Source organism: Phytophthora cinnamomi, assembly GCF_018691715.1.
Source record: "Phytophthora cinnamomi strain GKB4 chromosome Unknown Contig25, whole genome shotgun sequence".
In the NCBI taxonomy this organism is placed as follows: Eukaryota; Oomycota; class Peronosporomycetes; order Peronosporales; family Peronosporaceae; genus Phytophthora; species Phytophthora cinnamomi.
This window is the reverse complement of record NW_027150958.1, coordinates 218,688-244,820: the sequence shown is the minus strand read 5'-3', so window position 1 is coordinate 244,820 and position 26,133 is coordinate 218,688. Positions and strand designations below refer to the sequence as shown.

The following is a 26,133-nucleotide window of genomic DNA, read 5'->3' as shown; positions in this document are numbered from 1 at the left end:
TACTTTCCATTGCGTGCTCACGCGTATTTTGGTTCAAGTTCCACTACAGCTCTGGTGTTTGGTAAATCTTGATATGCTTGGAGCTCTTTCCCAGCACAAGCACCTCGGATCCATCGGGTGAGAACACGGCCCGCCTAACGGGATCCTCAATCGCCTCTGCGATTGTGAAGAACTCGTTGTTGTCGCTGGTCCGGACGAATACAAGGTCCTTACCTCGCACCATCACCAGCATCTACATTTAATAAAGACAGCATATTGATCAAAATACAGTCTTGTACCGCAATCGATTGGGCGGGCGTAGCTTACCTTTCCGTTGGGCGCGAAGTCGACAGCCTGGAACGGCTGATCTCCGGTGGCACTGAAAGACGACATAACCTTCGGGTCCTCCTGCACAGTATATCGGACTGCGCAGATAATTAAGCATGACGCACGATTCGAGCAATTCAATCAGTATCATAGCCGAACAATTGAGTCAAGTCGAGTATCCCCTCCAAGCGTACCGTTGATATCCCACAGACGAATCGAGGCATCCTTGGAAATAGTCACGACACGATTAACCGGAAGCTTGTCGGAGCCGTCGAACGCTAGGTCCATCACGCCAGTCTACCATCGATGCACAACAGACGCAGCGCATTAGAGTTGAAGTCAGTTGTAATCCGTTAAAGCATCTCGTTTTTTTTCCTTCGCAAAATCCTTACCCGGTGTCCTTGCAGAGTCATGATCTTGTTGACCTTCTTGAAGGCACCGTTCTTCTCTCGCGCGATTTCATAGATCTTGACCTCCGGCGTGTACGCTGCCACAGCAATGTAACGGTTGTCCTTCGACCCGACGCAGTGGTAGTTGGCCACCTGGTTCGTGTTCACCGTTTGCAGCAGTTCGCCGCTCAGGTTCCAGAACTTGACATCCGTGTCAGAATCACCTGCACACGTGATAATCGTTGCCCACTGAACGACAGCCAGCAAAACGATCAGCACAACTCCAGCATAAACCCACAATTTGGTTCTATCACTACACTTACATTGCCAATGTCGTTCATGAGCACTGAGTGCACGTCCGTCTTGTGCTGGACAGGGAAGTCCGCCACGACCTCCGGCTTGGCACGCAGTTTTTCTGCCATCGTCACAGCAATCACACATTAATCTCAACTGCAACACGGCATTGCAGTAAAAATGCACCGTTACGTACGGTAAATCTTGACCGTGCCGTTCTCCGTTGCGACCACCTATTGCAGCAGGGTGTCAGTCTAGTTCCAAGCACACCTCCTAAAAGAGAGTAAAACTCACCAGACTGCGCCCGTCCGAGCTGAAGCTCATGGCCGTGGCGTGGTCGTACTCCATGTTGATCTGGTGCACCTTGGGGTTCTTGTCCTTGAGCGTCTCGCGGAAGTAGAGGCGGATGGAGCGGTCCGAGCTGGCGGTGGCCAGGAAGCGGCCGTTGGGGCTGTAGGCGGCCGCCGTGACGCCGTACTTGTGGCCCTTGAGCGTGTGCAGCAGACTCGAGTGCTCCTCGCCCGCGTCCTGCGCGGCCGTCGCCTGGCTCTTCTTCTTCTTGAGCTCCGCCGTCACGTCCACCTTCTTGGCCTTGCTCTTGGGCTTCTTGCTATTGAGCGCGTGGAACTGCTGGCGCGCCAGCTCCTCCCTCTCCTTCTGCAGCTTCAGCGCCTGCTTCTTGGCCGTCTCCTGCTGCTGCATGTACATGTAGCCAGCGCCCGCCAGCACCAGCAGCAGCGCCAGCACCCACGCGAGCTCCATGGCGGTCGACGTCGATCTGCGAGCACCAAAATGAAAAGATACGTGGCACTTTGGTGTGTCACACCATATTCATGTGGTGTACATGGCAAACCTATCAACATGAATATAACAACGTCAGCACTGACAAGGATCGCCGCGTTTAACATGGCAGGCGAAGCGCTCTCGCCGCTACTACAGCTGATTGCACTACAATCGCCTCAATACCATCCACCTGTATCCACCCACTACGCGAGTGGCGGAGCGATATGATGCGTCCAGTCAGCACCGTGGAGACATTGCATCGCTGGAGTCGATTCTCGTGACGAAGCAATGAGAGCACCGCTCTCGCTACCTGTAATTCGAAGCCAACCAACACAACTCACCACGCCACGCCTTTGCTCCTTCGTCCCGCGTGCAGAAACTGATGATGCAGCATTCGCGCACCGCCAGCTTCAACGCCGGCAGCGCGCGCTCCACTTCAACCAGGACGGTGTATTCATCACAAGAGGTTCAACTCCGATACAATCGATCTCCCACCGTCCACCTTCCACCATGCTAAATCACAGGTTTATACTATATACCAGCCCGTTCACGTCAACAGAATCGCAGCAGCATGTCCGCTTGCCTCTCAAAGCTCACTTCCCAATCTTGTCTGTCGAGGTCAAGTCGATTGGAATCGCTACCCCTCCACCCACCCCACCCACCTCCACAGACCCAGTATGGAGCTCAGCCAAGCTGTTGCGATCGTGACCGGCGGCGGCCGCGGCTTCGGGCGCGCGTTCGCCGAGGAGATCCTGGCCAACGGGGGCAAGGCCATGATCACGGACGTGAACGTGCACGAGCTGCAGGCCACGGGCAAGGAGCTGCAGCGCCAGTACGGCGAGCGCAACGTGTGCTGGGACCGCCAGAACGTCACGGAGAAGGACAGCTTCTCGCGTGCCTTCGCCTACGCCGCCAAGTACTTCAAGCAGCCCGTGAACGTGCTGGTGAACAACGCCGGCATCGCCGGCGACATGACCTTCTACGAGCGGGGCAGCACCAACTGGGAGGCCGTCGTGGACATCGACCTGGTGGCGCTCATCCGCGGCACCCAGTTCGCCATCACCGAGTTCAAACGCACGCTCAACGGCAAGGAAGGCGTGGTTGTGAACCTCGGCAGCATGGCCGGACTCACCCCCACGCCCTTCGGCCCCGACTACGCCGCGGCCAAGGCCGGCGTCGTGGGCTTCACGCGCTCGCTGTACCAGCTCAAGAAGTCGGACAACATCCGCTGCTTCTGCATGTGCCCGGGCTTCGCCGAGACCGACATGGGTCGCCAGGCCGACGTCGAGATCCCCGAGTACACCAACATGATGGGCGGCCTCCTGCCTGTTAAGGTTGTGGTCGATGCCTTTGCCGATGGCCTGCGCGAGCCGGACAACGCTGGCCGCGTGCAGCGCATCATGAAGAAGAACACCACGTACTACCGCTTCCCGGGCGACAAGGCGCTGTTCCCCGACTCGAAGCTGTAGACTGCGATGCTGTCTAAAGTCGAGCAGAGGTGTTGAGGTGTTGGTCGAGCTTGAATGAAATAGCTGTCTTTGTCCTTTGGTGTGCGTTAGTTTGGTAAAAGCGGCGGAGTATGGATGTGATGCATATATTACTTAGCAGGAAGTGAAAATGGACGGTGCCGACGATGAATCGAGCAGCCAGACCGAGCAACACAATGCAGTGCAAGCCGAATGTATACTAAACTAAAGACGAAGGCGAAAGTCAGCAGCCCACCAAACCATTTGCGCGTGACTCGATGTCGATGACCCTGCCACACGCTCCATCGCCGCATCTCCGTGATAAATAGAAATGCATGACCTTGTCGGCCAGAATTTCTCGCTTGTACTCCTCCGCCACCTCTACTTTGCATGACGCTTGCTCTTGCTGCACCACCGCCAGCATTCGTACTATGATCATCGTCTGCCTCCTTCAGGGTGTGCGGCGTATCCTCTAAAACTCGGCAAAGGGATCCTTGCCGTTGTAAACGGGAACGATTGCATCCTCCATCGAGTCCGGGTACGGGTCGAAATTGGACGTGTCGTTGGCCGTTCCGACACGTGGAATAATTGGCGCTGCACCCTTGCGCGCTAACAGGTCCTCCCAGTTGACGCCGGCGAAGAACTTGTGCTTCTTGATATCCTCTACACCATTCTTCAGACAGCCATATCGTTTGGTAAGGTCGGCCGTAAGCATTCGCTTGATAAGTCCCTTGGCGTTGCGGTCGAAGAAACGCGGGAAGTTGAGCTTGCCTGACAGAATCTGCTGGTAAATGCCCATGGGGTCGTCGTCGCAGAAGGGTGGCTGACCTGCAAGCATTTCGTAGAGCAAGATGCCAAGTGTCCACCAGTCGACGCCCTTGCCGTGGCCCTTGTTCAACAACACCTCCGGTGCGATGTACTCGGGAGTGCCACAGAGCGTGTACGTCTTGAAGGCCACGCGCTTGGCAAAGCCGAAGTCCGTGATCTTGATATAGCCCTCGTTATCCAGCAATAGGTTTTCCGGCTTTAAGTCGCGGTAGATGAAGTCCTGGCTGTGCATGTACTCGAAGATCGACACCACCTGCGCCGCGTAGAATTTCGCCGTGTTGTTGTCGAAGCGACCTGCCTTCCGCAGGTGCGTGAAGAACTCGCCTCCGATCACGTATTCGAGCACCATGTACAGGTACTTGGTGTCCTGGTACGTCCCTGCCAGGTTGACGATGAACGGGTGGTCCAAGCATAGCAGGATGGACTTTTCCGACAGCATGTGCTCGACCTGCTGCAGCCGGATGATCTCGGCCTTCTTGAGGATCTTGACGGCCCAGTACGAGTTGGTCGTCTGTCAGAACCGTCGCATCACGAAAGGTTAGCATCGTGAACCAACTCAACCATCACAACTGCACACTGCTCACTTTATGCGTGGCGAAGCGCACGCGGCCGAAGGAGCCGGTGCCGAGCGTGACCCCCATCTCGAATTGGGAGCCGTCGAGCGGCCCTGCGAACTTGTGCGAGTTCTTGACGACCGGCGCCGCCGTCGCGTCCGGGGTGGCCATGGGTGCGGGGTCTGCGGTGCTGTCGGTCTACTGCTGCCGTGGCCAGCGGAGGTCGAATGGCGAGCGAGCGGGGGCGTCCTGCCGAGCGAAACCCCAGCGGCCTTGCCACTCGCGTCTTTTTTGGGCTATGCGCGCGTGCGCGCAGGTATTGAAGCCGAGGGCGCCGCGGATCAGATCGCTCGCGACTTGAGCCAGCTCTGCGGTGGTTATATTGCAGCCACCACGCGGTATTTTTGTCCCGCGCCTTCCTCGCCTTCCTCACGCACTCACGCACTCGCCTCGCCGCGACCGGAATAGCAATGGCGCAAATAGACGGCGGTGCCGGGCGGACCTGGATATAACCAACATGCCCCCAAGCGCCGCGCGCGTAATTATAGAAGAAAGCAAGATAAGGCCGGCCGCTATTTGCGCGCTGGTGGCGCCGTGGGGGCGGATCGCAGAGACCTCTCTTCCATTATTATTCGGCCGACTTGAGCGGGGGTGCTCGAACGGAGTGGAGCCCTCGGCTGGGCCGGTCGAGCGCCTAATGCCGGTGCCTCAAAGCTTGCGGGGGCTTGGCGTGCCTGAACGCGCCTGGAAGGCGAAGGGAAAGGCCGCCGAGACCTCGGTGGTATTATAGCGCCTGTAGCAGGCAAACCGTCGCGAACGGCGAGTCGCCACCGAAGTGGCCGACCAAACCGCGCCCGATCCTTAGAACGGTCTTTTGCTTCCTGAACGCCGTCCTTCTCGACGCGAGCTGCGGCTCGCTTTAGAGGAAGGCTGCGTTCACAAAGAGAACTCGGACGTACAGTGTCACTACTGTGCTTGCCTTGACGGCTGCGCTTGAGATTGACAACGCAGCACAGAACTCGACGCGTCCAGCCTCGAAACGCTGCAACGCAGAATGCGCATCGTCGCGCGGATTGGACTGCTCGACTCAGGCAGCTCCAGCGAATTTTGTCCGCTGCTCGTAACAAACCTCGCCTCCTGCACCTGCAGTCGTTTACTCAGCGACGGCCTGCGTGTGCTCGTCGTGCTCCACGCGGTCGCTGCCAAATCCACGCCGATGGAGCCTCTGACGAGCTTCCTGCAGTAGTTGAAGTCGCTCGAGCCAAGTTGAAGTTTGAATGTTGCGTCAAGGTTGCGCGTCGTGTGGGCCACTCCACCCAATAGACGCAGAGGAGCTCTTCGGATCAGCCATTTTCTCCACGATGGGGATCAGACCGTCGCGCGCACATGGCGCCGCCGCCTGTGGCCGCCCGCGGAGGCCGCGCTCGCTCGCCACGCTCCTCCTCGTCTCGACGCTGATGCTCTGCGGCTGCTCGGCCCAGGCCACCCGGGCGAAGACGCGCGCACCCGCGACGCCGGCGCCCGAGAGCGTCGTGGAAGGGAGCGAGGGCGCGTTCGCCACCATCCTGTACGACTTCGGCGAGGACAGCGAGGCCCTGCTGCTGGCCACGCGCGTGCTCATGCGCAGCATCAAGGACTCCGGCACCAAGTACCGCCGCATGGTGATCGTGCCGCAGGACGGACTGCAGGAGAGCAGCGAGCGCGCGCTCAAGGGGGACGACCCCGAGCTGGAGATCGTGCGCACCAAGATCCCCAACGTGTTCGCGCACATGCCGCTCACCGACTACCGCACGCAGCTGCTGCACATGCGCAACAAGCTGGTGATCTGGGACGACCCGCAGATCTCGGCGCTCAAGCGCGTGGTGTACCTGGACCCGGAGAACCTGGTGCTGCGGAGCCTGGACGAGATCTTCGCCTGCCACCAGTTCTGCGCCGTGGACAACGGCCAGTCCGTCGTCTACTCCAACGGCCTGCTGGTCATCTCGCCCGAGAGCATCGCCGCGCGCAACTTGTACTCCGACGCCATCGACGGCTTCATGATCACCGGTCGCGAGTACAACTACATCGGCATCATCCAGGGCTTCATGCCGGGCCTGTTCGAGGCTTTCGAGGAGAGCCCGCTCTTCTTCCTCGGGTGGGACGGAGACGACAATGGAGAAGAGAGCGAGGGAGCGGACGATGGGGACGATGCCGAGGAACCGGTGGACAATTCCGTCGTCCACCGCCTGCCGTTCTACTACAGCATCAACCACATGGTCTTCTACGAGCGCATGAACTGGGACCTGTACAAGTGCAAAGACAAGAATCTGGCCACGGGTGAGATCCCCGGGCCATTGCTGAGCTACAAGTATAGCGGCGCTACAGTGAAGCCGTGGTTCTGGCTGCCGTACGTGTATTTCCAGGTCTTCTGGTACTGGCAGGATGTGCGCAGCCGTCTGGGAGAAGACCACTTTGGCTACTTCCTCGGCAAGGTGGTGTCATTTTTCGTGATTTTCGCCTTCATCTGGTTCGCCTACGTATCTCTCTGCTTGAAGCTGTTTACCGAGCCTAATGGGCGCCCGCGGCGTTTATCGAGCTGGGGTCTACCCACGCCTGGGAATGCCCAGCCGCTGTCTATTGACGTGTTCAACTCGCGTGTCGTGCGGCGGGCCTGTCAATTTTCGTGCAGCGCGCTGTATGCCATTGCGTCCATGCCGCTGCTATCGAGCGTCTCCATCGTCGTTATGCTCACGTGGTGCAGCATCCAGGTGATCCCGATCACGATGCAACCCAGCTACGCCGGCAAGCTCTGGATCGTCGTGCACGATCTCATGCTGGCCACGGTACTGCTGGTTTTCGCTGTCGCGCATACGCTGCGTACTACACAATGGAAGAAGGACGAGGTGCCTGCGACTTCCGACTTGCTGCTGAGCGGTGTCTGGTGGTGTGCCAAGAAGCTGCCGCTGTTGGTGCTTGCGCAGCTCCAGTTCCTCTACATGATCGGCCGCACAGATTGGTTCCAGAACCCCGTGCTGCGTCCAGTTATGACCTGCGTCTTCTTTTTCATTGCCGCCGTCATCGAAGGCCGCATTCTCGTCGTGGAGATGCGCCGTATCACACGAAGCTAACGCAGGACGGGACTCCATCGCAGCAAGCAGAGAAAACTTGCCGACTATACATAGGAAGTGTGCAGGTTGCCACAACTCGCCAGCCAGCCAGGGACGGACGCAACACCTGCCGATTATCAGCTAGTAGCAGCTAGACGAGCAGAGACGAAAGCGCGATTCGGTACGACACTCAATAGCGACAAATGCCAATAGAAAAGGGAACTTTTAACCACGAATACTAATAGTCCGAGCGGCGCTTCTTCTGAGAGGCAGGCACACAGCAAGACAGCGTCGACACATACACAGCAGAGCTGGCCGTCAGTCCGGCGCACCGAGTAGAGAGGTAGAAAGAGACGGGAGTTCGGCGTTTCTGCTTCTTTCGACACACCTGACTGACCTGGAGTTCCTGGGTCGACAGGGGCTGCTTGCCGCCGGTGAATGTGCGCTCGCGTGGAGCCTCCGTCTGTTGTTGCTGCTGCTGCTCGGCCGCGTCTTTCCGGAGATCCTTCACCACTGCAGCCAGCGCCTCCGGGTTCACGCCCTTCTGGATGAGCGCCATGAGGATGGCCAGGGTGTCCCGGTCCAGACCTGTGTTCAGGAGCCGCGACAGCTCGTACACGGCTGTGCGTTGGTGCGAAGGACGACAAGATGTTAGAGTATGTGGTGAAGAGGTGAGGTGGGCTGGGGCGGCGAGAGGCGACTCACTCTCCATGACCTCCGCGCGAGATGCGGTGATACCGTCGCTCATGTTGAGGAATTTGCAATCACGGGAAAATGCAAAAGTTGTTGAGAATTAGCATTTTGGGTAATTTTTGGGTAGAATTTGGGTAATTTTTGGATGAAAGGCATCGCTTCAACAACAGCAGCAGCAGCAGCAGCAACAACAACGATGGGACGGAACGAATTACACTATGGCACATCGCACATGACTAAAAGAGATGCCAACAATTGCCTCTATTCAGTCTCATGAGTGTAACCCCGCGCGATACCAGTGCTACCCTCGACCGCGGCGTGTGCAGGCGTCTTGCCAATTCGAGGATCCAGTCCCTGGTACTCTCTCGTCGCCAGGTAATCGGCAGCTTCACTGTGGTATGTCGTGAGCTCCGTGCGCTCATTTTTGACCTGCAGTGCAGTAGATGCGTCGGCCTCCCCAGACGCAGTCAGCGCGTATGTCGTTGCCTCACGATCAACGGGCGTTGTCCGAGACGAGGTCTTGTACGTTCCAGACACCAACGAAAAGAAGGGTTTGTCGCCATCATCATGCTCGCCGTCACCAGCTGCCTGCTCTACACTTTGCGCGGTCTTTTCAAGCGCCGGGATCACCTCGCCGAAGTCCGTCTTGTACTGGCCGTCCCACTCCTCGGTGGGCGACAGCGCAAGCTGGAGCTCGTACGGAGTGACGATAGGCTTGTAATACTCCTTACTGTCCATGAGAGTGTTTTGCTGGCACGCTACAAGCACAAAGGCGTCGATCTCAGCGTAATTGGCAAGTTTAGGCACGTTGACCTTGCCCACCACAAAGAGGTAAGACTTGCGTCCACTCCTGCGAAGCACACGGACATGTTAGCTCCCATAAAAAACCCGTACAACAAAATAAGGGCAAAAGTTTGACTTACTTCTTGACCAGCTTCTGAAGTCCGTGCACAACATCAAGATACTTGTTGACACCCAGCGTGCCCATCAAGATGCCATAGATTTGTGCCTCTTTGGCTTGTTGGACGAGGAAGAAGCTGCGGCAAACACCGACACCAGACGTTAGCTCCAGCGTCGTCGTAACCCAAAAAAAATACCAACTCACCGTCTCATAAGCGAACGATTCACCGTCGCACCTTCCTTGCGAGTGGACATCATCTCAGGATTGTACGAGAAGCAATCCACAGTGCTGTAGCGCATTAGGATGCTGGTAAGGTGTGCCGACTCCGCGCCGATGTACAGCAGCGCAAACGTCTCCGGGGTGACTTCAGTATCCCCCGAGTCCACCACAATCTCCTGTCCACCAATGTGCAGCACCGACGTCGAAGGTTTCTCGTCACTGGTCGACGCATCGACCTGCTCGGTGGGGTCGTAGAACGTCTTCATCGTTCCAAACGCCAACTTCCTCTCCGCAAACCTCTCTTTCAGTCCTTCAAGCACCGCACCGCTAGCATGATGGTAGCGAGGCTCATACAGCAGCACCACCATCTTGGTCGGGTCCACCGCCGCAACCCGCTCACTCAGCTGCTGCACACAGTCGTCCACTTCAATCGGCGCGTTGCCGAACACGTAAATCACCGGGATCTTGGTGGTCGCACTGCATTCACCACCACCACTATTAGCTGCAATGCTCCAATAAATAAAGGCCCTGCACCATCCGCCTCGTACCTCAGACACGTGCGTCCGTAGTGCACGATGCAGTCGGCCACGAGGTGCTGCGCCGCCACTTCGTCCACGCAGCAGCTGCCGTATGACGTGTCGCCCAGCACGAACACGCGCTCCCATTGGCCGACCAGCCCGTCCTTCAGCTGCTGCTGCACCTGCGACGCGTCCGGCAGCAGAGAGTCCGGGAACTGCAGCGCGATTTTCCTGTAGCCGCCGCGGCGGATCTGCTCCACGGTGCGCGCGACGTCGTAGTACACGCGGAGGTCGCAGTCGGCCGCACGCACGCCGTCGCTCTCCTGCACCTGCACCTGCATCTCGATGGCGCGCGAGCCATCGTCGCTCTCGAACGCCAGCGCCACCGTCATGATGATACAGTCGTTGGTCTCACCAGCAGAATGGCTGGTCAAGTGTTTCATAAACTTTCACGAGGTTTTGATGTGAGAAACACAACAATGCAAACCGAATTCGCAGGGGTATTAGGTCCTACACGTTCGTCGACGACGTGGACGTCACCGTTTTGGTGGTCGTACGCTGACGTAGCGAGGTGCTGCTGCTACTGACGCTGGCCTGGTCGTCCAGCGAGTCCACGAGCTTCTTGAGCTCCTTGTCCTTCATGTACTCGCGGTTGATGATCTTGCCCATGGTGTCGCCGGCCTTGATGCCCTCGCCAGCCTCCTTGAGCATGCCCTTGAGCACCTGGCGGCCGTAGCCCTCGCCCGTCACGGGGCCACTGCTGCCGAAGCCAACTGCGAGCGTCAGCTTTAACTTGGGCAGCGACAAGACCACCTCGTGCTCGTCGATGGACGACACCGTGGCGCCCTCGGCGAGCTCTTCCGTCACGCTACCGTAGTACAGCGCGAGCTGGCGCGCACCGTCGAAGCACTCCTCGTTCACAAATGCGATGAGGTTCGTGCGGGCCTCGGCGTCCAGGTACGGCACGAACGAGTTCGACTTTTGGTTCAGGTAGATCGAAATCAGCAGGAAGATGTTGGTGAGCTGCAGCATGAGCGAGCTCATCGTAGTCGACGGGAACGTGTTGAAGGCGTACTCGTTGTTCAGCAGCGCCGCCATCTTGAGCAGCAGCGGCAGGTCCGAGCACCAAAGCAAGTACGGCAGCGTCGGGTAGTACCACGAGTAGAACTGGTAGTGCAGCGTGCGTGAGAACACTATGCCGGCGAAGTTCATCACGAACAGCGACGTCACAACAATCTCGCTCTGGATCGGGAACGGTTCGTAGATTGCGAACGGCTTCATCATCACGGCGCGGATCGTGCCGATGATATTAAAGTGCTTGTCCAACAGAATCGTCATGAAGAAGAGGTGACCCAGCAGCAGCAAAATCGCGAACCCGCCCGACACGAACGTTTCTTCGTCAATGAACCTCCAGTTGACCGTCCACTTGTACGTGAACACGCGGCTGAGCTCGAAGGCCTTGTTCATGTAGCTCCACCAGTTGTGCTTGAGGAACGGGTAGCCCAGCGCGATCTGGATGGCCGCGCAGATGAACAGGTACCACGCCGTGCGAAGAATTCCACAAGACTGCAGCAGCAGGAAGAAGAGCGCCGGCGCGAACAGCAGCACGTTCATCTTGATGGACACGGCGAGACTGAAGAAGACGCAGCCCCAGCGCCAGCGCTGGCGCGCGAACAGATACACGGCGATGAAGAGCAGCGTCATGGCGATGCCGTCGTTGAACATGCGCAGCATGAAGATGGAGTGCAGGCGCTTGGACACGCACAGGAACACGGTGGCCCACGGGGGCAGCACCCGCGCGCGGTAGTAGATGGCGAGCACCGTGGCGATCATGACGAGGTAGATGCCCAGGAAGATGTACTGCGCGCGCCGGATGTTCTGCCCCTCGTCGGTCACCGAGTGCAGGAAGGAGAAGACGTAGAGGAAGCCGGCGGGGTACACGAGCGGGCCCGTGTCGCCGCGGATGTTCACGTAGTCGCGCTCGCCGCCCTTGAACAGCTCCACCTGCTGCATGTACGTGGACCAGTCGATCTCCGTGTCTGCGCGCGGCGGTCGGGCGTTAGTTGCAGCAGTAGGAAGCTAGGACAGTGCTCAATAGGGCGACGTACAGGGCACTTTCTGGATGATGAGGTAGCCCACGGCCGCCTCCGCGAGCAGCAGGCAGCAGGCGAGCTGCGGGAAGTAGCGGTAGCTCCACATGAGGTCGTACAGGAAGGACAGCACGCGGCTGTGCATGAGCGTGGTCTTCACATCCTTGTCGATGCGCGTGGCGCGCTTGGTCGCGGACGCCGCCGTCTTGGTCTTGCGCGCCATGGCGATCGGCGATAGCGGAAGATAAACCAGTTGGGAGTTGGGACCACGTGGAGCGGTGTGACGTAGCGCAGGTCGGAACTACGAGATGGAATAACTTCAACTTGTCGACAAAGATACGCTCGTCGAGATACGTACGCTCGAGTTTGCTGCTTGGTGCTCGGACTGGACTCCAGATCTCAACACAGGAGGTGGCTCTCAGTTTGGGAAACACCCAGTAGGCCACAAGTTGTGGGAAAATTGGATTTGAATGCAGCGCCTGCATGCCCCATTTGGTGAGGCGCAGTCTCTGAAGTCTTGTGGCTCGTGCAAACGCGTTGGCTGCTGCTCTCGCGAGCACCAACGGCAGCACTGGAAGGTGTACTGCGCCGAATACAGTGCATTAAATGCACATATCGTTCTACGCAAGCGCAGCCAGAACAATCCTCTTCGAGCACCGGCGGCATGGTGGTCGTGGTGGAGATCAAGAGCGGCCAAGGAAATGTAGTTGACACCCCGTTGGCGGATCACTAACGTAAGTACCGGGTTAGATGCGATGGGGATCATAATGCTTCGTGAAATTTGAGTAGGGATTCCTAGATAATATCAAAGGCGATGGATCACCAGCGATAGACTCGCAATGTGTTTCGTGTGTAGCAAGCTAACAAGGGATGAGGTGCTCCGAGTAAATTGTTAACCCGCCCAATACCGTTCCTGATGGACATTTGATATACTATTTAGCGATTTTATTGGCGGATGGGTATTTTACAGTTAGGTCATTCCTGAAAATCCCTTATCAAGTGCATAAGGCATAAACCGTGAACGATGGACCCAACCAGCCCGACACCAAGCCAGGCTTTATCCGAGCCGACGGCCCCAGCCACGTGCCCAGTCTGCGGCAAGTCCGAGTCCCTGAAGCGCTGCAGCTCCTGCAAGAGCGTGAGTTACTGCTCTCGCGAGCACCAACGGCAGCACTGGAAGGTGCACCGTGCCGAGTGCACGTACCAATCCAAACAAGCGCAGCCCGAACAACCGTCTCCTAATGCCAGCGACATGGTGGTCGTGGTGGAGATCAAAAGCGGGGAAGGTAGCGGCCTGACCAACAGAATGGTGAACCACGTGTTTAGCTCCCGCGTCCAGGCCACGAGGTACATTCGGCAGCGGCTGGGCTACGACCAGACGGACGAGATGAAGGAGCTCACAGAGATGCCCTTCTTGAAGGAGTTGATGGGCTTCTCCACTGGCGTGCTCTACGTGGACCCCCGACAGAACGCCTTCCCACCTTTCAACGAGGATTTCAACCAACAGTTTGGCTTCGGCTTCGAGTTGGACGAGCTGAACGATATGCTGAACTGCAGAGGAGTCGCCGGGGAGCTGAACGCGATGGCGATCTACCTTGGCAGCAATCTCGACACGGGCTTGTCGATGTCGGTGAACGCGAGCGGCGACGCGTTCTTTATCGGGACGACGGCCAAGGGCAAGCCTGTCACCAGCAACGTGCTCTGGGGAGCTGCGAATTTCGTGTATGAAGGCATGGACTACTATCCACCTGACGACCATACCCAGCAGGAGCGGGAACAAATATTCCGCAAATGGAGTCTCAGGTATACGCGTGGAACTTGGCAGCCGATGGCAGGCAACGGGGGCTTTGACTTGTACCAGACGGATCCGTTCCGTTGTGCAGCTCTGTGGCCGACCGTGGATCACCGCACGCCGTAAACCTGGCGAGTAGGAGCGCGAACATCATCGATAAAAAGAGCAAGAAAACTGGAAGGTGGACGAGAAAAGAGGATGTTGTGCTTGCTTGTTGTGTTGGTAACAAGTTATATGTTTTGTTTGCTGGATTATATATCTTCTTCTCATCAATGGACAACTCTGTGGAACATTTATCTGTAGATTGATCAGTGCATACCCTGTACTTCGGTTGAGCCTGTAGCACTCTCACAAACCTTCTCTACATGTATTCATCGCCGGTTAGAAGCTCTAAACTTTCTACGGCGAGCATTAGTATCGTGGGATGTGCCATCTACACACATCATAAATATTTAAGCAGAAGAACAGACTTTGAACACCTTTCAGTATTGTTTGATTCGTGGGCTCGCTCCAATTTTCTGCATTTCGCAGATCGTCGATACCCGTCTAGTTTGTGGCTAGCGGCGATCAACTCCACGTTACTCTAGTTTGCTGTCCCCCACAGGGCCAGTTTCATCAGAAAAGGACATCCGAGCCCATGCAATCCTGGGCTCACTTCACAATTTCACATCTACAGCTCACGACCCAACACGGACTCTACACGATGTGGATCTGTCAGCAACCTCAATTCAACGCGTGCGCGCCAACGATCGATGTCGGCAGCGATCCTATCCTGAGCAACAGCGAATTGTTCGCTTTGCTGGAATTGGTGATACCCGGCGACGAACCCCTGACTCCAATCGAAAGGCAACCAACCACTGCCCTGAGCAGCAACGAGTTTCTGGCTTTGCTGAATTTGGTGATACCGGGCAACGATGCATCCCTCACTGCAGTGGATATGGAGCTACCTACCTACGACTTTACACGCCACTCGTGGGAACCTGAATTTGAGCCTGGGACGTCATTTCTCCGCCCTGAACCAGCCTTCGACGCTGTCGATTCGGGAGCCATGCTGACGATCGCTCAACCGTGTAAGCTGGTGACACCAGTAGAGATCTTTCAAGGCCCATTCGTCCCAATAGTTCAAGACGGTCAGTGGTGCACGAAACCCAGCGACACGTGCATCGTTCCCGATTGCAAAACAAAAAAGCTAAGCCGTGGAAGGTGCATGCGCCATGGCGGTGGCAAGCGATGCGGTGCCTTCGGCTGCACTAACGGAGCGCAAACAAGGGGTCTTTGCAAGCGCCATGGCGGCGGAGCGCGCTGCACAGTGCAGTTCTGCAACAAAAGCAGCCAAAGCGGTGGCTTGTGTCGAACACACGGTGGTGGCAGGCTGTGCATCGCCCCTGGCTGCAAGAAAGGCGCCCAACGCCAGGGCAAGTGTGCTATGCACTCCTCACGGCAGTGCTTGGTCGATGGATGCTTCAGCGTCGAGCGAGGAGGAGGATTCTGCGGGCGCCACAAACACCTCAAGCAACAGTAGCGAGCAAGTGAACCAGTGCAACGATCACAGAGTCCAGGTATTAATTTGTGTGCTTTCGCAGCAGCACGTCGCGATCACAAAGAGAAACATATCCATGCATGCAATAACGATACAATACCAACCGAAAACAATACTTCCTTCCCGTTATACCTTGACATTGTTAAGATACGTTGATAGTACCATGCTATCTACGGCTGTAGAAGGCGGCGTTCCTCCTCCTCCTTCGCAATTTTCTCTTCCTCTAGTGTCTGCTTAGCCAACTGATACCGCGGATCCAGCTTGGTCTGCCCGTACGCAGCTCCGAGGAATTGCGGGTCCGCCTCAGCCTTCTTGGCATACTTCAGGATGGCCTCCCGCGGATCTTCCTCACGGAATGAGGACTTGATGTGGCTGCTCATGAAGTACTGCGTGAATGTAGTGCTGCCGCTGATCTTGCCACCCATACCTGGACCCGTAATGGGCTTCTCGGGTGCATGGGATTTCTTAGGGTCGGCGCGCACCTTCTCGTATTTGCGCTTGCGAGAGCCCGAGGTATCATCACGGTACATGGGCAGCGCGTGGGGGTTGTACACCTTACCGGCGCCATCAATACGTACCCCCGAATCGTTGTTCTGCACTTTCAATTTCTTTGTGGCACTCAAGAGAACCCCCTTCGTGCTCTGTCTGGGATCGTAGAAGACACGGCAAGCCCCAGTCGAGCTTCCAACAAAAATCTGGTTGATCCCATAGTGCCATTCCACACATACCGCACTCTCATCCTCCTTAATGTCGATACTAGCGACGGGGTCTACAAGACCAGGCGTGTGTACATCCAGGAAAATCACTTGGCCCTTTAGACCCTTGCCCTTCCGAACGCAAGTTCCAGCAGCGATCGCCGTACCGTTATGGTTGAAAGCGATGTTACAGGTTCCAAAGACGCCCTCGATACCACGGAACTCTTTCAAACTTTGTTTCGTTTTGCGCACATCCCATATCTTCACAGTGTCATCAGAGCAGGATCGCGAAGCCACGTATTTGCCGTCGGGAGAAAATCGGATCGACGAAACGCCCACATCACCTCCGCCGTCAGCATGTGCATCACGAATAGTCAGCGCAGCACCAGCATACGCCTTGCGTGGGTCAATGCACTGTATCTGACCATCCATGGTTGCTCCTGCCACCAGCGATCCGTCTGGATTAAAGCGACAAGTTGTCACTCCACACCGCCGACCGCGACGATCCTTAAACTTGAGCACCGACGTATTCATGAGCTTGTCGAACGCCTTTTTGCCTCCTAGGCTCCATAAACGAACTGTGCCGTCTAGCGAGCTCGTAATCATTTGATCGCGTACGGTCGGATGCCACTGGCCGCTGGTTGTAGCGTGTGTATGTCCGTTCGTGTTGGCCATGTCGACGACGTACATGTCTCCTTTAGCAAACTGCAACTCTTCCACACCCTCGCGCGTCAGTATCTTCGGTTGGCAGGACCCCGTGACAGCAAGTAAGCGGTCACCTGACGGGCTGTAGCTTACAGCCACCAGTGGATGACCCTCGTCGACCTCGATATCACGAAACGGACGCACATGCCGTGCCATACCAGCAAAATCCCACAACTTGACGTGATAGTCCATGGACCCGGTGGCCACTCGCCCACCTGGTGTATCCACTGCGATGCACGCAAGAGCTTTGGTGTGGCTGTCAAGGCCTACTTCATGAGACTTCGGCAAGCCATACCGGAGCGCAATGTCATCCGTGTCATCACCGTCGTCGTCATCCTCGCTCTCGGATTCCGCCTCCGGGGCCGAACCATCCTTATCAGCGATGTCTTCCGGACGCACATTCCCCTCCTCAGCAATTGTATTCTTGGACACCTGTGCAGGACCTTGCATCATCTGAGCAGTCATCGCTGCGATCTCCGCTTGCCTCTGAACAAGCAAAAGAAACAAGATGTTAGCACCACAGGATAACAAAATCCCAACACAGCAACTACAGAAAGACCAGCGCACCTTATTCCTGTCCTCTTCCTTTGTATCAACACCGGACAGCGTATTCTCCTCCCTCTTCTGGTGGTGCTGGCCCCCGAAGCTCTGCATCTCGCGCATCATCCGCTGGAGCTCCGGGTCTGCACTGGCAGCTGCAGTCTGTTTGGTCGGCTTCTGCTCCTGTTCCTGCTTCTCCTCCTCCCCCGTGCTTTGGAACACGTACGTCCTGGTGCTGGCCCCGAACTTGATGCGGTCTCCGTCCCGCAGCTCCCGCGGCTCGTTGGGCTCGATCTCGCGGCCGTTCACGAAGGTTCCCTGGGCCGAGCCCAGGTCCATGAGGCAGACCTGCTCGTGCTTGTCGTGCACGACGGCCGCGTGCTGCCTGGAGATGGACGGGTGCTGCAGCCAGACGTCGCTCAGCTCCTCGCTGCGCCCCAAGACGTAGCACGAGCGCGGCCCGACCGCGATCTGCTCGACGCACTCGCCGCCCTTCTCCACGCGCAGCTTGGCGTGGCGGTTGCGACGCGCCGGCGGTGCAGCCCTAGAGAGGAACAAGAGAGGGAATACACGCAAGAGTTAGCGCCAGCTACGGCTGCAGGCAGGACGGAGGAGACGTTGGAGGACGCACCACTTGGGCGCTCGGAACGGCATTTTTTTCTTGGCTCAAAAACCAGCAATTGTTTTCAAAGTCAATAATAATAATATTTTAAAAAGCATTTTCATACTGTAATATGTAAATACTAAACAAGATTCCTACATAACGGGACCAATTCGCAATTATTCCAACGTACGAGCTGCTGAAAAGCAGTTCACTAATAGTAGATATGACAGGTGTACAGCAAGCACACAGTCGGCTTGTTAGATGCAAGTCATTCGCATGCTTTTTTTTAATACCACGCAAGCTCCGACACCTGCGACCGAAGACGAGCCACCTGACCCGGACCAACAGGTTAAAGCACACTCGAGAGAGCGCTGTGCGCTCGTTCATGAAGCTCTTTGTGGCGCTGGGACTGAGCAAAATTTTCTCTGGTCCCTTACCCGAGCCCTAACCGTGGATTCCTCTCCGTGATTGGTCAGACTATTGGAGTCCAAAGAAGTGCGTGCGTGCGACATGGAGTGGCGGCAAGATCTGTGGAGCACTGCGTCTGGCGGAAGTGGGCATCGCAGGTCCGGAAGGATCTCCTCCAAACGGAGTTGATGGTCCTCGGTCCGGATCGTAGACCAGCCCGACGGTGGGTTAACCTCAACGGAAGGTGCAACATGCCCTGTGAAAGTATCCTGGGGGACATCCTGCCCCTAACTACGCTACAGACGCCACCAAGTGCGACCAAGACAACCACGCGGCCAGTATTCACCCGGCACCAGAGCCTCATGGACGATGACAAGTGATGGATGACGACCAGCAGACAGAAGACCTACGTGCAAAGCCTCCTCCTAGAGAGTCGAGATGGCACACAAGACTGCTGTGCGCTCTGAAGCCCCAAACAATGATGATGACTCCGAATGATGATCCCGAAATGGACCACCATCTCTGAAATGGTGAACCCCGGATGGACAGTGAATGTGAATCATTCTTTCGCAATACGAAGAGTCCATACAAAATCCCGATCTCCAAGTCTACTGAGCCCAAGATAAATCCGACCGACCAAGTCGACCGACCAGGATATGTCAAGCACGAAGGGTCGGTTGAAGTACCGACTGTACCCAGAATCCCGTGCGGGATGTATCCAGTATCCAGTTTCCTGATGATGAGTGTACGCTTCGACGGGTCGATGTGTACCCACACCATACTGAACGGAAGTCAAAACCAAGTAAAGGCCTGACACGTCGTGCTCTCTCACACACAAAGCAAGAGATAGCCAAATGATAGTGCATAAACATTAAACAGAGTTCAATTTGCCTGGAAGGTGACAAGTCAGCTTGGAAGAAACCTGCCGGGGTCAAACCACCGCCGGAAGACTGAGCGGTGACGCCTTCGTAAGGACACTTCGGAAACGCGGAAAGCCGTCGTGATACTCTCGAAAGATCAATACCTAATTCGACAGGGACCGACGGCGACGCGCGCCAAGGAGTGATCTGCTCGATTTCATATTCCAGTTAGTGGTTTCGTTCCAACGAGCTTCTATTTCATATTCTTGCGGTTCTGGGAGGTTGTTAGTAGTCGCCCCTGGAACTTTGATTGTCTGATTACTGTGTGACAGGAGTGTATATCGTTTGGAGCGTTTTCCTCTAGGCAGTTGACCAGCTCTCTGTCTAGGGGTGGTGTGCGTATATTGAGAAAGAGTGTTTGGGGTTGACCAGGACCCTGAACGGAAGACTCTAAGTCGACTGGCGAACGGACCCACCGCTCAAGGGTCCAAAAGAATAAGTAGCGGCTGCATATTTTATATCGAACTCTGTATTGTGTGGTTCCCTGGGAAGGCTTTACTCGTGGTCTAACCCCAGTCGTACTTACACGGTTTGGAAGGGTCTGGACGCACTAAGTGCTTCTGTGTATTTGATTGATAGATAACAACTCGTACGGTGAAACCTGTCTCCCGAAGATAAACGATACCGATAGGGATTCACAAGGCCACACGCCAACTCTGAGCAGGCATCTTGCTTCCGAGCGAGACTGTCTGAACAGAACTACTGACCCCCGTTTGGAACTACTTTGGTTTCTGTTCCATTCCTGGGCCACGTGCTAGACACCTGGACGGTAAAAGGCGTTCACCCGCCACGACTCATCTTCGAGGAGGAGGGCGTTCGCAGAGACTATCTAGACGTGTACATACCAGCGGAAGAGCGCTCCTCTCGGCGTTATTGGTGTTATCGACAAGTTTTGGATGCACCTCGCGTTCAAAGAGGTTGCGAGAGGTTGCGAGAACCAGCTCTTGGCTCGCTACTGTAATTCCACCAGGCCATGAACCTGCTGCTGAACCAATCCCCATCATCGCTGGGCAATCGACAAGACTCTGCTCAAGAAAGGGTAATTCTTGAGCGCTACTGCATCGAGCGAGAGTCGAGATCATTCGTCAACAAGGTTCCTGTGCACACAAAAAAGGCGCTCAAGCAAATACTGGTTCTTCTTGATTTGAATACTGCATCCGCGGTAGACCTTCAAAGAGCCAGGACAAAAGCTGAGCCACATCGCCTATGCAAATATCAATATGTCCCGAAAAACAGTGATGTTTTCGTGCACCCATTCGAACAACTTATACGTCGGGTTCGGATACCATCTTCGACACTGACACGAGACGAGATCGGGGTGCGTCGGACCTCACTTTGCTTCGAAAGGCGATCCTCTCCATCGGATTTGGCGATCTTCTATTCACGTCAAGACATCTGAAGAGTGAGGCATCTCGCTGTTTCCTGACGGTGGTTTCGTCACGTGCTCGCATCTTGCGATTGACAAACCACGTCGATGAGTGTACCCCTAATCAGCAACCCCATGGTTATCGGAGTACCCCTTCGTTAGTCGATGTCTGGGCGCTGTGTGTGAGTGTGGGATCCCTGCTCATTCCAGTGGATCCACTCCACCACACTTCCGTCGGGTAGGGCGAAGCACGCTAATGAAGCTGGCCTGTGTGTACAGTGGATCTTCGATAGAGGTGCCTGGGACATGTCCATACCAAAAAAAGTGTTTGCCAACGTCTTTAACACACCATCTGAAGACCACAAGGTCAATCGAGTCTTGAGCAGCCGCAACCCAGACACGAGAGCTTCTGTTCTCAACCTGGACAGCATTGACTTCGACACACAGGCAAGAATTCGCTCGGTGGCTTCGTTGCTCTGCATCGCTTCGCCCGGACTACACACTGCACGGTACAATTTGAATACACAGCGGGCGTACCCGTTGTAGTCGAAACGCTGATGACGTACCTGTTGCGCTACTATCCTGAGTTGAAGTCGGTTGGTCCGGACAGACTGATGGTGCAGCGCATGAACTATGAAAAATGACGTCTCTGTCTACAAGGTGCTCGCGTGGCTATTGCACATGGCCTGTGATACAAGCGCAAACATCAAACCAGAAAGGACCCAGAACGCCGAAGTTGCTATTAGCTGGACCCCATACTTTTTTTTTCATCAAGCAGCCGTGACTGAGCAGTTAATTTATGTCAGCCAGAAACTTGATGTCGGGACGCGCTACACTCTAAACCAGGTGCGACACAAACGTGCGCTACTAGCAGTGCCATTGGACACTGCGTCGTCACGCCCATGGTCATCCTCTGTAGTTCAAGGAGACCAGTCGTCACGAGAGCAGGCAAGATACTGGACGAACTTGAGGGATGGCTACAGGCAGTGCAATAGACAGCGCAGCTTTGTATAACGCTCAAACCAATTTACTTTTCGCTTCACCGCTTCAGTACACCCGCCTACTTCCTTCCTACATGACAAGTTATGAGCCCAACACCACAACCGCTTTAGCGATCAAGCCTCACAAGTTCGAGTGCACAGGATATCGCGTATGAGTTCGGCAGCTACAGCTGTACGCGGAGGTGAAGGGCGTGTGGGACGCTGTGCTGAAGCACACGCCAACGTCGCTGCAACTGGCGAATGAAGAGTCCGGCCAAGCTGATCGCCCGTTACAGCAGATAGATCGACCGCTTCATCAACTGGAGCTTCCGCAGAAGCTCGCCATGACAAGCATCATGCCGGCGTTGGCGGATGTCCAGTATTTCCTGTGGGTGTTGCAGGTCGGCAACACCCGAGGGAATTACTGAATGCCTTGCAGAAGACGCATCGTGTAACGGGGTTACACGCGGAAGTGGTTACAGTCACTTGTGGTTTTACCAGACACATATCTGTCAGAAGGTTAGATACTGCCTCACCTTGGTAAGGTACACCACTGACTACATTTGAAGTGGCCCATCACAATGAGTTGTCCACACACCCGAAGATCCTGTTGGTAGAAACAGCATCTTTCTACCAATCAGTGACATGCATGTCGACGGGGCTCAGCCAACCAGCTGTTGGCAAGCCCATGCCATAGGTGATAACAGATTTTAGAAGGAATATCAATTTAGGAATAATACAGTTCTCATTTTTGCACTACTCGGTGATTTATTTGTTTTGAATTGTACTCGAGGACTTGAGTATAATTAACCCAAGTTAAAGCTAAACCTTACGCTTCCCCGTTCGCGCACGGGTTAGCCCTAGTAGTAAGCCAAAGTAGGCCCTCTACACATCGTCATGTATATGACATGACCGTTGGAGCTCTCAAGGGACAGTACACGTCCCTTTACATCAATGCCGGTGGTGACATGCTGGAGCACATCCGGCAGACTTTTCTTATGCTGACCAAGTTGGAGTACTAGAAGGCATCGCTGTCTGGCTCGTAGAAAATAGCAACTTCTCGCAGAGCCTTGATCTTGCTTGGAATGGCTATATCGGTGCGTCGGAAGTGTGTGGTTCGATGGAGGAACTGCGGCCGCTGAGGCGACACCACGCTCGACGCAAACCGAACGTGGCAGACATCGGGGCGGTCGCGAGGTTAGCAGCGGAAATGCGTTCGTTATCTCATCGCACGAAAAACAAGAAGCAAAGGACAAGTGGGAAGCCCGGATATTTCAAGAGTGAGTGCTAGTCGAAGAAGCAATGTGACGATGCCTTCGGCGATACTGCTGCTGGCGAGGGCAGTAATGACGAATCCGATGCGGACTTTACGTTTCAAGTGTCCACGCATGCAACCGGGGCTGATTGGATCATTGACTTTGGAACGTCAAGGCACATGACTTGCACCAAGGATTGTTGTCCGACCTGCGTGAGACGGCCAGCGTTGCCGTTGTACCGGCCGTCAGTGACACGACGCTGACCGCAACGCATAGCGGTAAAACCGTCTGCTAGAGGAACACGCACGCTGAACAACGTGCCGTTTGTTTCGGGACTGCAGCACAACCTTCTTTTCTAAGCAAGGTTGGTACTGCTGGCCTCACCGCTACTTTCAACAATAAATGGCGCGTGATCGCTAGCGGCAATACGAATTTAGTTGCTACGCGGCGCTGCAGTGGGTTCTATGCCGTAACGGCGTCCAGTAGGGGAAACTTTGCTGCGGCTGGCTTTGAGTCTGGTGATAGACCGGACTACTTGACGATCTGGCACGCTAGAATCGGGCACCTGAACGCGCGAGACCTGAAGACGTTGTTGAAGACCGCGGTGTAGCCATGAATAACGTCCAACGGAGCCCGCGTGACGGGTATGCGGCTAGGGAGCAGGTCACTCTCTCAATTTCAGCGACGAAACCATGCGATCTGAATCGTGGGCCCGTGTTGATCGCGATCGACTATGTGGAACAAAGGGAGACGACGTCACAGTACTAATTCACAGGGATGGTGAGTGTGATGAATGGACCATATCACGTAGCAGCAGTGTCCACTATGATAGACAAGAGTTCAGCCACGCAACTCCGTGCCCTGTAAAAAAATGTATCACAAAGTTCAAAGCGTTTGTTCCCTTGCATGAGTAGCCATGCTGAAGGACGGTAGCGCCACGGAGTACATTGGTGGGGAGATTGCTGAATTCTGCAATGACAACACGATTGCTCAAGAAGTCTGCACGCCATACACGCCACAGCAGAACACCACAGTTGAGCACACCAACCGCGTTATCGTCGAAATTTAACACGGGATGCTACTGGCAGCTTAAATGATAGAACGCTTCTAGAGGGACGTTGTCTAGACGGCAGTGTAAATCCGGAACCGCTGTCCGTCTAAAGTTCTCCGTGGCAAGTCGTCGATTAAAGTGCTAACAGGTCGTGCTCCTGTGCCGAACATGAAACGGCTTTTAGGCCACGATACTGACGAACTCCTACCAAAAGCGCAGCGACAGAAGCCGCCCGTCAAAACAACACAAGGTGTCTTCCGTTGGTGGTGGCTACCACTTCTGAGTATCCAGTTGTTATACCGGTGGTAGGAATACCGTCGTCTCGATAATAGCAATGTTCTTTGAGTCAAGTGTTCCTAAGAACATGGCCGTCATGCTAGATGGAGGAGGGTGTCGATGGACAGAAGAAACTCCATTAGTGCGCAAGAAAACGTCCGATGATCACAGTGCATATTCTCACGGGGGCCCAAGGGTTTCGTCTACCAAACGAGGCTACCGCACGTTTCCGCATCTTGTGTCCGGCTATGACTGGTGGCTCGCGGCCGACGATGACATGGCTCGGACCGGTGGCACGAACGATACTGGTTGGTGTGCGGTGGCATGGCATTTCTTCAAATGTGGATTGGCTAGGTGGCGACGTGAGATTGTTTCAGCGTGTTTGAGGACCTGCCTTTTCCACAACAATTTATGTCACGAGCACTGAAACAGTACATTAACACCACAAAGCCGTCCGCCCACACGATAAACTGACGATTTGCACTAGAACAAACCCACAGCAGCCATTAATTTACCGCCTCCACCACTAAGTCCTCATTCACACGGCAAACCACTTTGAACCAATCAAATGATGGCTGAGGGCCGACTTTTAACCAATAAATACACTACTCCCTCGAAATATCTGGCAGAATCGAATCTACCATCTAGTTCGCAGCCCCCCGATCCCCACAGCCTTTGTCCCCCATGCCTCGCCACCTCCTCTGGAACAACCTCGCCGTCGGGCTGTCCCGCGCCGATGCGGACATGCTGCTCGAGACACCCAAGAGATTCACCGTGGCCAGGAGCGACGTGGGGCAGTGCTGCATTTGCAGTGACGCCTCTCCGCACGCCATGCGCACGCAGCGGCTGCAATGTGGTTGCGCTGCTTGTCCGCTTCCTCGCCCGCGTTGCCATGCCCTTGGCGCGGCCGAGTTCGGTCGTGCCAGCTGCTGGATGTGGTGAACCTGGACGAGCTCCACGCGCATGTGACACCAGTCCGTGCGTCAGCACCAGCTCGCTTGACGCAACCGATGAAGCAAGCTGCGCGCGACTGGGCGCGACATGGGCTACAACCAGCACGAATTTGGCACTCACTCCTACAGCACTACAACCTTGACGAGGCCAGCGCGCCGTCGCTGTCGGTGATGCAGCGCTTTGTGCACCACTACGTTGCGAAGCAACTAGGGGGCAGCGACCTGATGGCGGCTGTTCGCGCCAAAGCGCGGAGCGCAGGTTTTACGGGCCAAGAGGAGGAAAACGAAGCGTTTACCTTCTCTTGGGGCACATATAGAGAAGGCAAGCCGGTGGTCGGGAACGGTAGCGATGCCAACCCATTCGTGGTTGGCATCAGTACGAAGAAGCTACTGCGCCAAACGCATCGTGACCCTAGCTCGTTTGTGCTACATCTGGACGCCACCTACAAGCTAACGCAGGCTGGCTACCCTGTCATTGTCATCGGAATTTCAGATTAAGCACGCCGCTTTGACTTGCTGGCTATTTTCATCGTGTCGCAGCAACAAGAAGAGCAATATTCGGAGGTGCTATCCCTCCTTTTTCGGGTCTTTGCATCTGTGACTGGGAACTCTCTTAGCATCAAGTGGGCCATGGGCGATGCCGATAGTGCGCAATGGAATGCGCTACAGGCTGTGTTTGGTGGCGAAGCCAGCTCGTTCCGTGTCCTGATGTGCTATTTCCATGTAGCCAAAAAGGTGTTCGAGAAGACAAGGGCGCTAGAATCTGAGACGGGAGCGATGGTTCTCCGTCATCTACACGAGCTACACTTTGATCGCGATGAGAGGGCTTACAATGATCAACTAGCTGAGGTGCAAGAAGAGTGGGGAAAATGGCCGTAGCTAGCAAAATTCGCTGCCTCCTTCAAGAAGGTATGGCTAAA

General features: G+C 55.5%; 9 protein-coding genes across 9 annotated transcripts; 3 read left to right on the top strand and 6 right to left on the bottom strand.

Moving 5' to 3' along the window:
* Nucleotides 1-43: 43 nt before the first annotated feature.
* Nucleotides 44-1,751, bottom strand: IUM83_16854 (WD40 repeat protein; the record flags this gene model as incomplete). Its single annotated transcript, XM_067941766.1, has 7 exons — nucleotides 44-232; nucleotides 307-404; nucleotides 501-603; nucleotides 699-944; nucleotides 1,019-1,110; nucleotides 1,186-1,222; nucleotides 1,284-1,751. 7 exons carry the CDS (start codon nucleotides 1,749-1,751, stop codon nucleotides 44-46), a joined length of 1,233 nt encoding a protein of 410 aa, XP_067794353.1.
* Nucleotides 1,752-2,449: 698 nt separating this feature from the next.
* Nucleotides 2,450-3,241, top strand: IUM83_16853 (15-hydroxyprostaglandin dehydrogenase; the record flags this gene model as incomplete). Its single annotated transcript, XM_067941765.1, has 1 exon — nucleotides 2,450-3,241. One exon carries the CDS (start codon nucleotides 2,450-2,452, stop codon nucleotides 3,239-3,241), a length of 792 nt encoding a protein of 263 aa, XP_067794350.1.
* A 469-nt stretch (nucleotides 3,242-3,710) lies between these two features.
* Nucleotides 3,711-4,791, bottom strand: IUM83_16852 (AGC/PKA protein kinase; the record flags this gene model as incomplete). Its single annotated transcript, XM_067941764.1, has 2 exons — nucleotides 3,711-4,577; nucleotides 4,651-4,791. 2 exons carry the CDS (start codon nucleotides 4,789-4,791, stop codon nucleotides 3,711-3,713), a joined length of 1,008 nt encoding a protein of 335 aa, XP_067794349.1.
* A 1,190-nt stretch (nucleotides 4,792-5,981) lies between these two features.
* IUM83_16851 (glucuronosyltransferase pgsip8-like) lies at nucleotides 5,982-7,727 on the top strand (the record flags this gene model as incomplete). The annotated part of the gene is made up of 1 exon (XM_067941763.1): nucleotides 5,982-7,727. The coding sequence occupies one exon, from the start codon at nucleotides 5,982-5,984 to the stop codon at nucleotides 7,725-7,727; it is 1,746 nt and encodes a 581-aa protein (XP_067794351.1).
* A 217-nt stretch (nucleotides 7,728-7,944) lies between these two features.
* Nucleotides 7,945-8,418, bottom strand: IUM83_16850 (mitotic-spindle organizing protein; the record flags this gene model as incomplete). The annotated part of the gene is made up of 3 exons (XM_067941762.1): nucleotides 7,945-7,968; nucleotides 8,104-8,327; nucleotides 8,412-8,418. 3 exons carry the CDS (start codon nucleotides 8,416-8,418, stop codon nucleotides 7,945-7,947), a joined length of 255 nt encoding a protein of 84 aa, XP_067794390.1.
* A 242-nt stretch (nucleotides 8,419-8,660) lies between these two features.
* Nucleotides 8,661-10,429, bottom strand: IUM83_16849 (diphthamide biosynthesis protein 2; the record flags this gene model as incomplete). Its single annotated transcript, XM_067941761.1, has 4 exons — nucleotides 8,661-9,249; nucleotides 9,323-9,436; nucleotides 9,505-9,996; nucleotides 10,068-10,429. The coding sequence occupies 4 exons, from the start codon at nucleotides 10,427-10,429 to the stop codon at nucleotides 8,661-8,663; spliced, it is 1,557 nt and encodes a 518-aa protein (XP_067794372.1).
* A 47-nt stretch (nucleotides 10,430-10,476) lies between these two features.
* IUM83_16848 (Dolichyl-P-Man:Man(5)GlcNAc(2)-PP-dolichyl mannosyltransferase) lies at nucleotides 10,477-12,350 on the bottom strand (the record flags this gene model as incomplete). The annotated part of the gene is made up of 3 exons (XM_067941760.1): nucleotides 10,477-10,483; nucleotides 10,567-12,076; nucleotides 12,146-12,350. 3 exons carry the CDS (start codon nucleotides 12,348-12,350, stop codon nucleotides 10,477-10,479), a joined length of 1,722 nt encoding a protein of 573 aa, XP_067794373.1.
* Nucleotides 12,351-13,151: 801 nt separating this feature from the next.
* On the top strand, nucleotides 13,152-14,045 carry IUM83_16847 (Egl nine 1; the record flags this gene model as incomplete). The annotated part of the gene is made up of 1 exon (XM_067941759.1): nucleotides 13,152-14,045. One exon carries the CDS (start codon nucleotides 13,152-13,154, stop codon nucleotides 14,043-14,045), a length of 894 nt encoding a protein of 297 aa, XP_067794409.1.
* Nucleotides 14,046-15,629: 1,584 nt separating this feature from the next.
* Nucleotides 15,630-18,053, bottom strand: IUM83_16846 (uncharacterized protein; the record flags this gene model as incomplete). Its single annotated transcript, XM_067941758.1, has 3 exons — nucleotides 15,630-17,345; nucleotides 17,427-17,943; nucleotides 18,031-18,053. The coding sequence occupies 3 exons, from the start codon at nucleotides 18,051-18,053 to the stop codon at nucleotides 15,630-15,632; spliced, it is 2,256 nt and encodes a 751-aa protein (XP_067794410.1).
* Nucleotides 18,054-26,133: the final 8,080 nt, after the last annotated feature.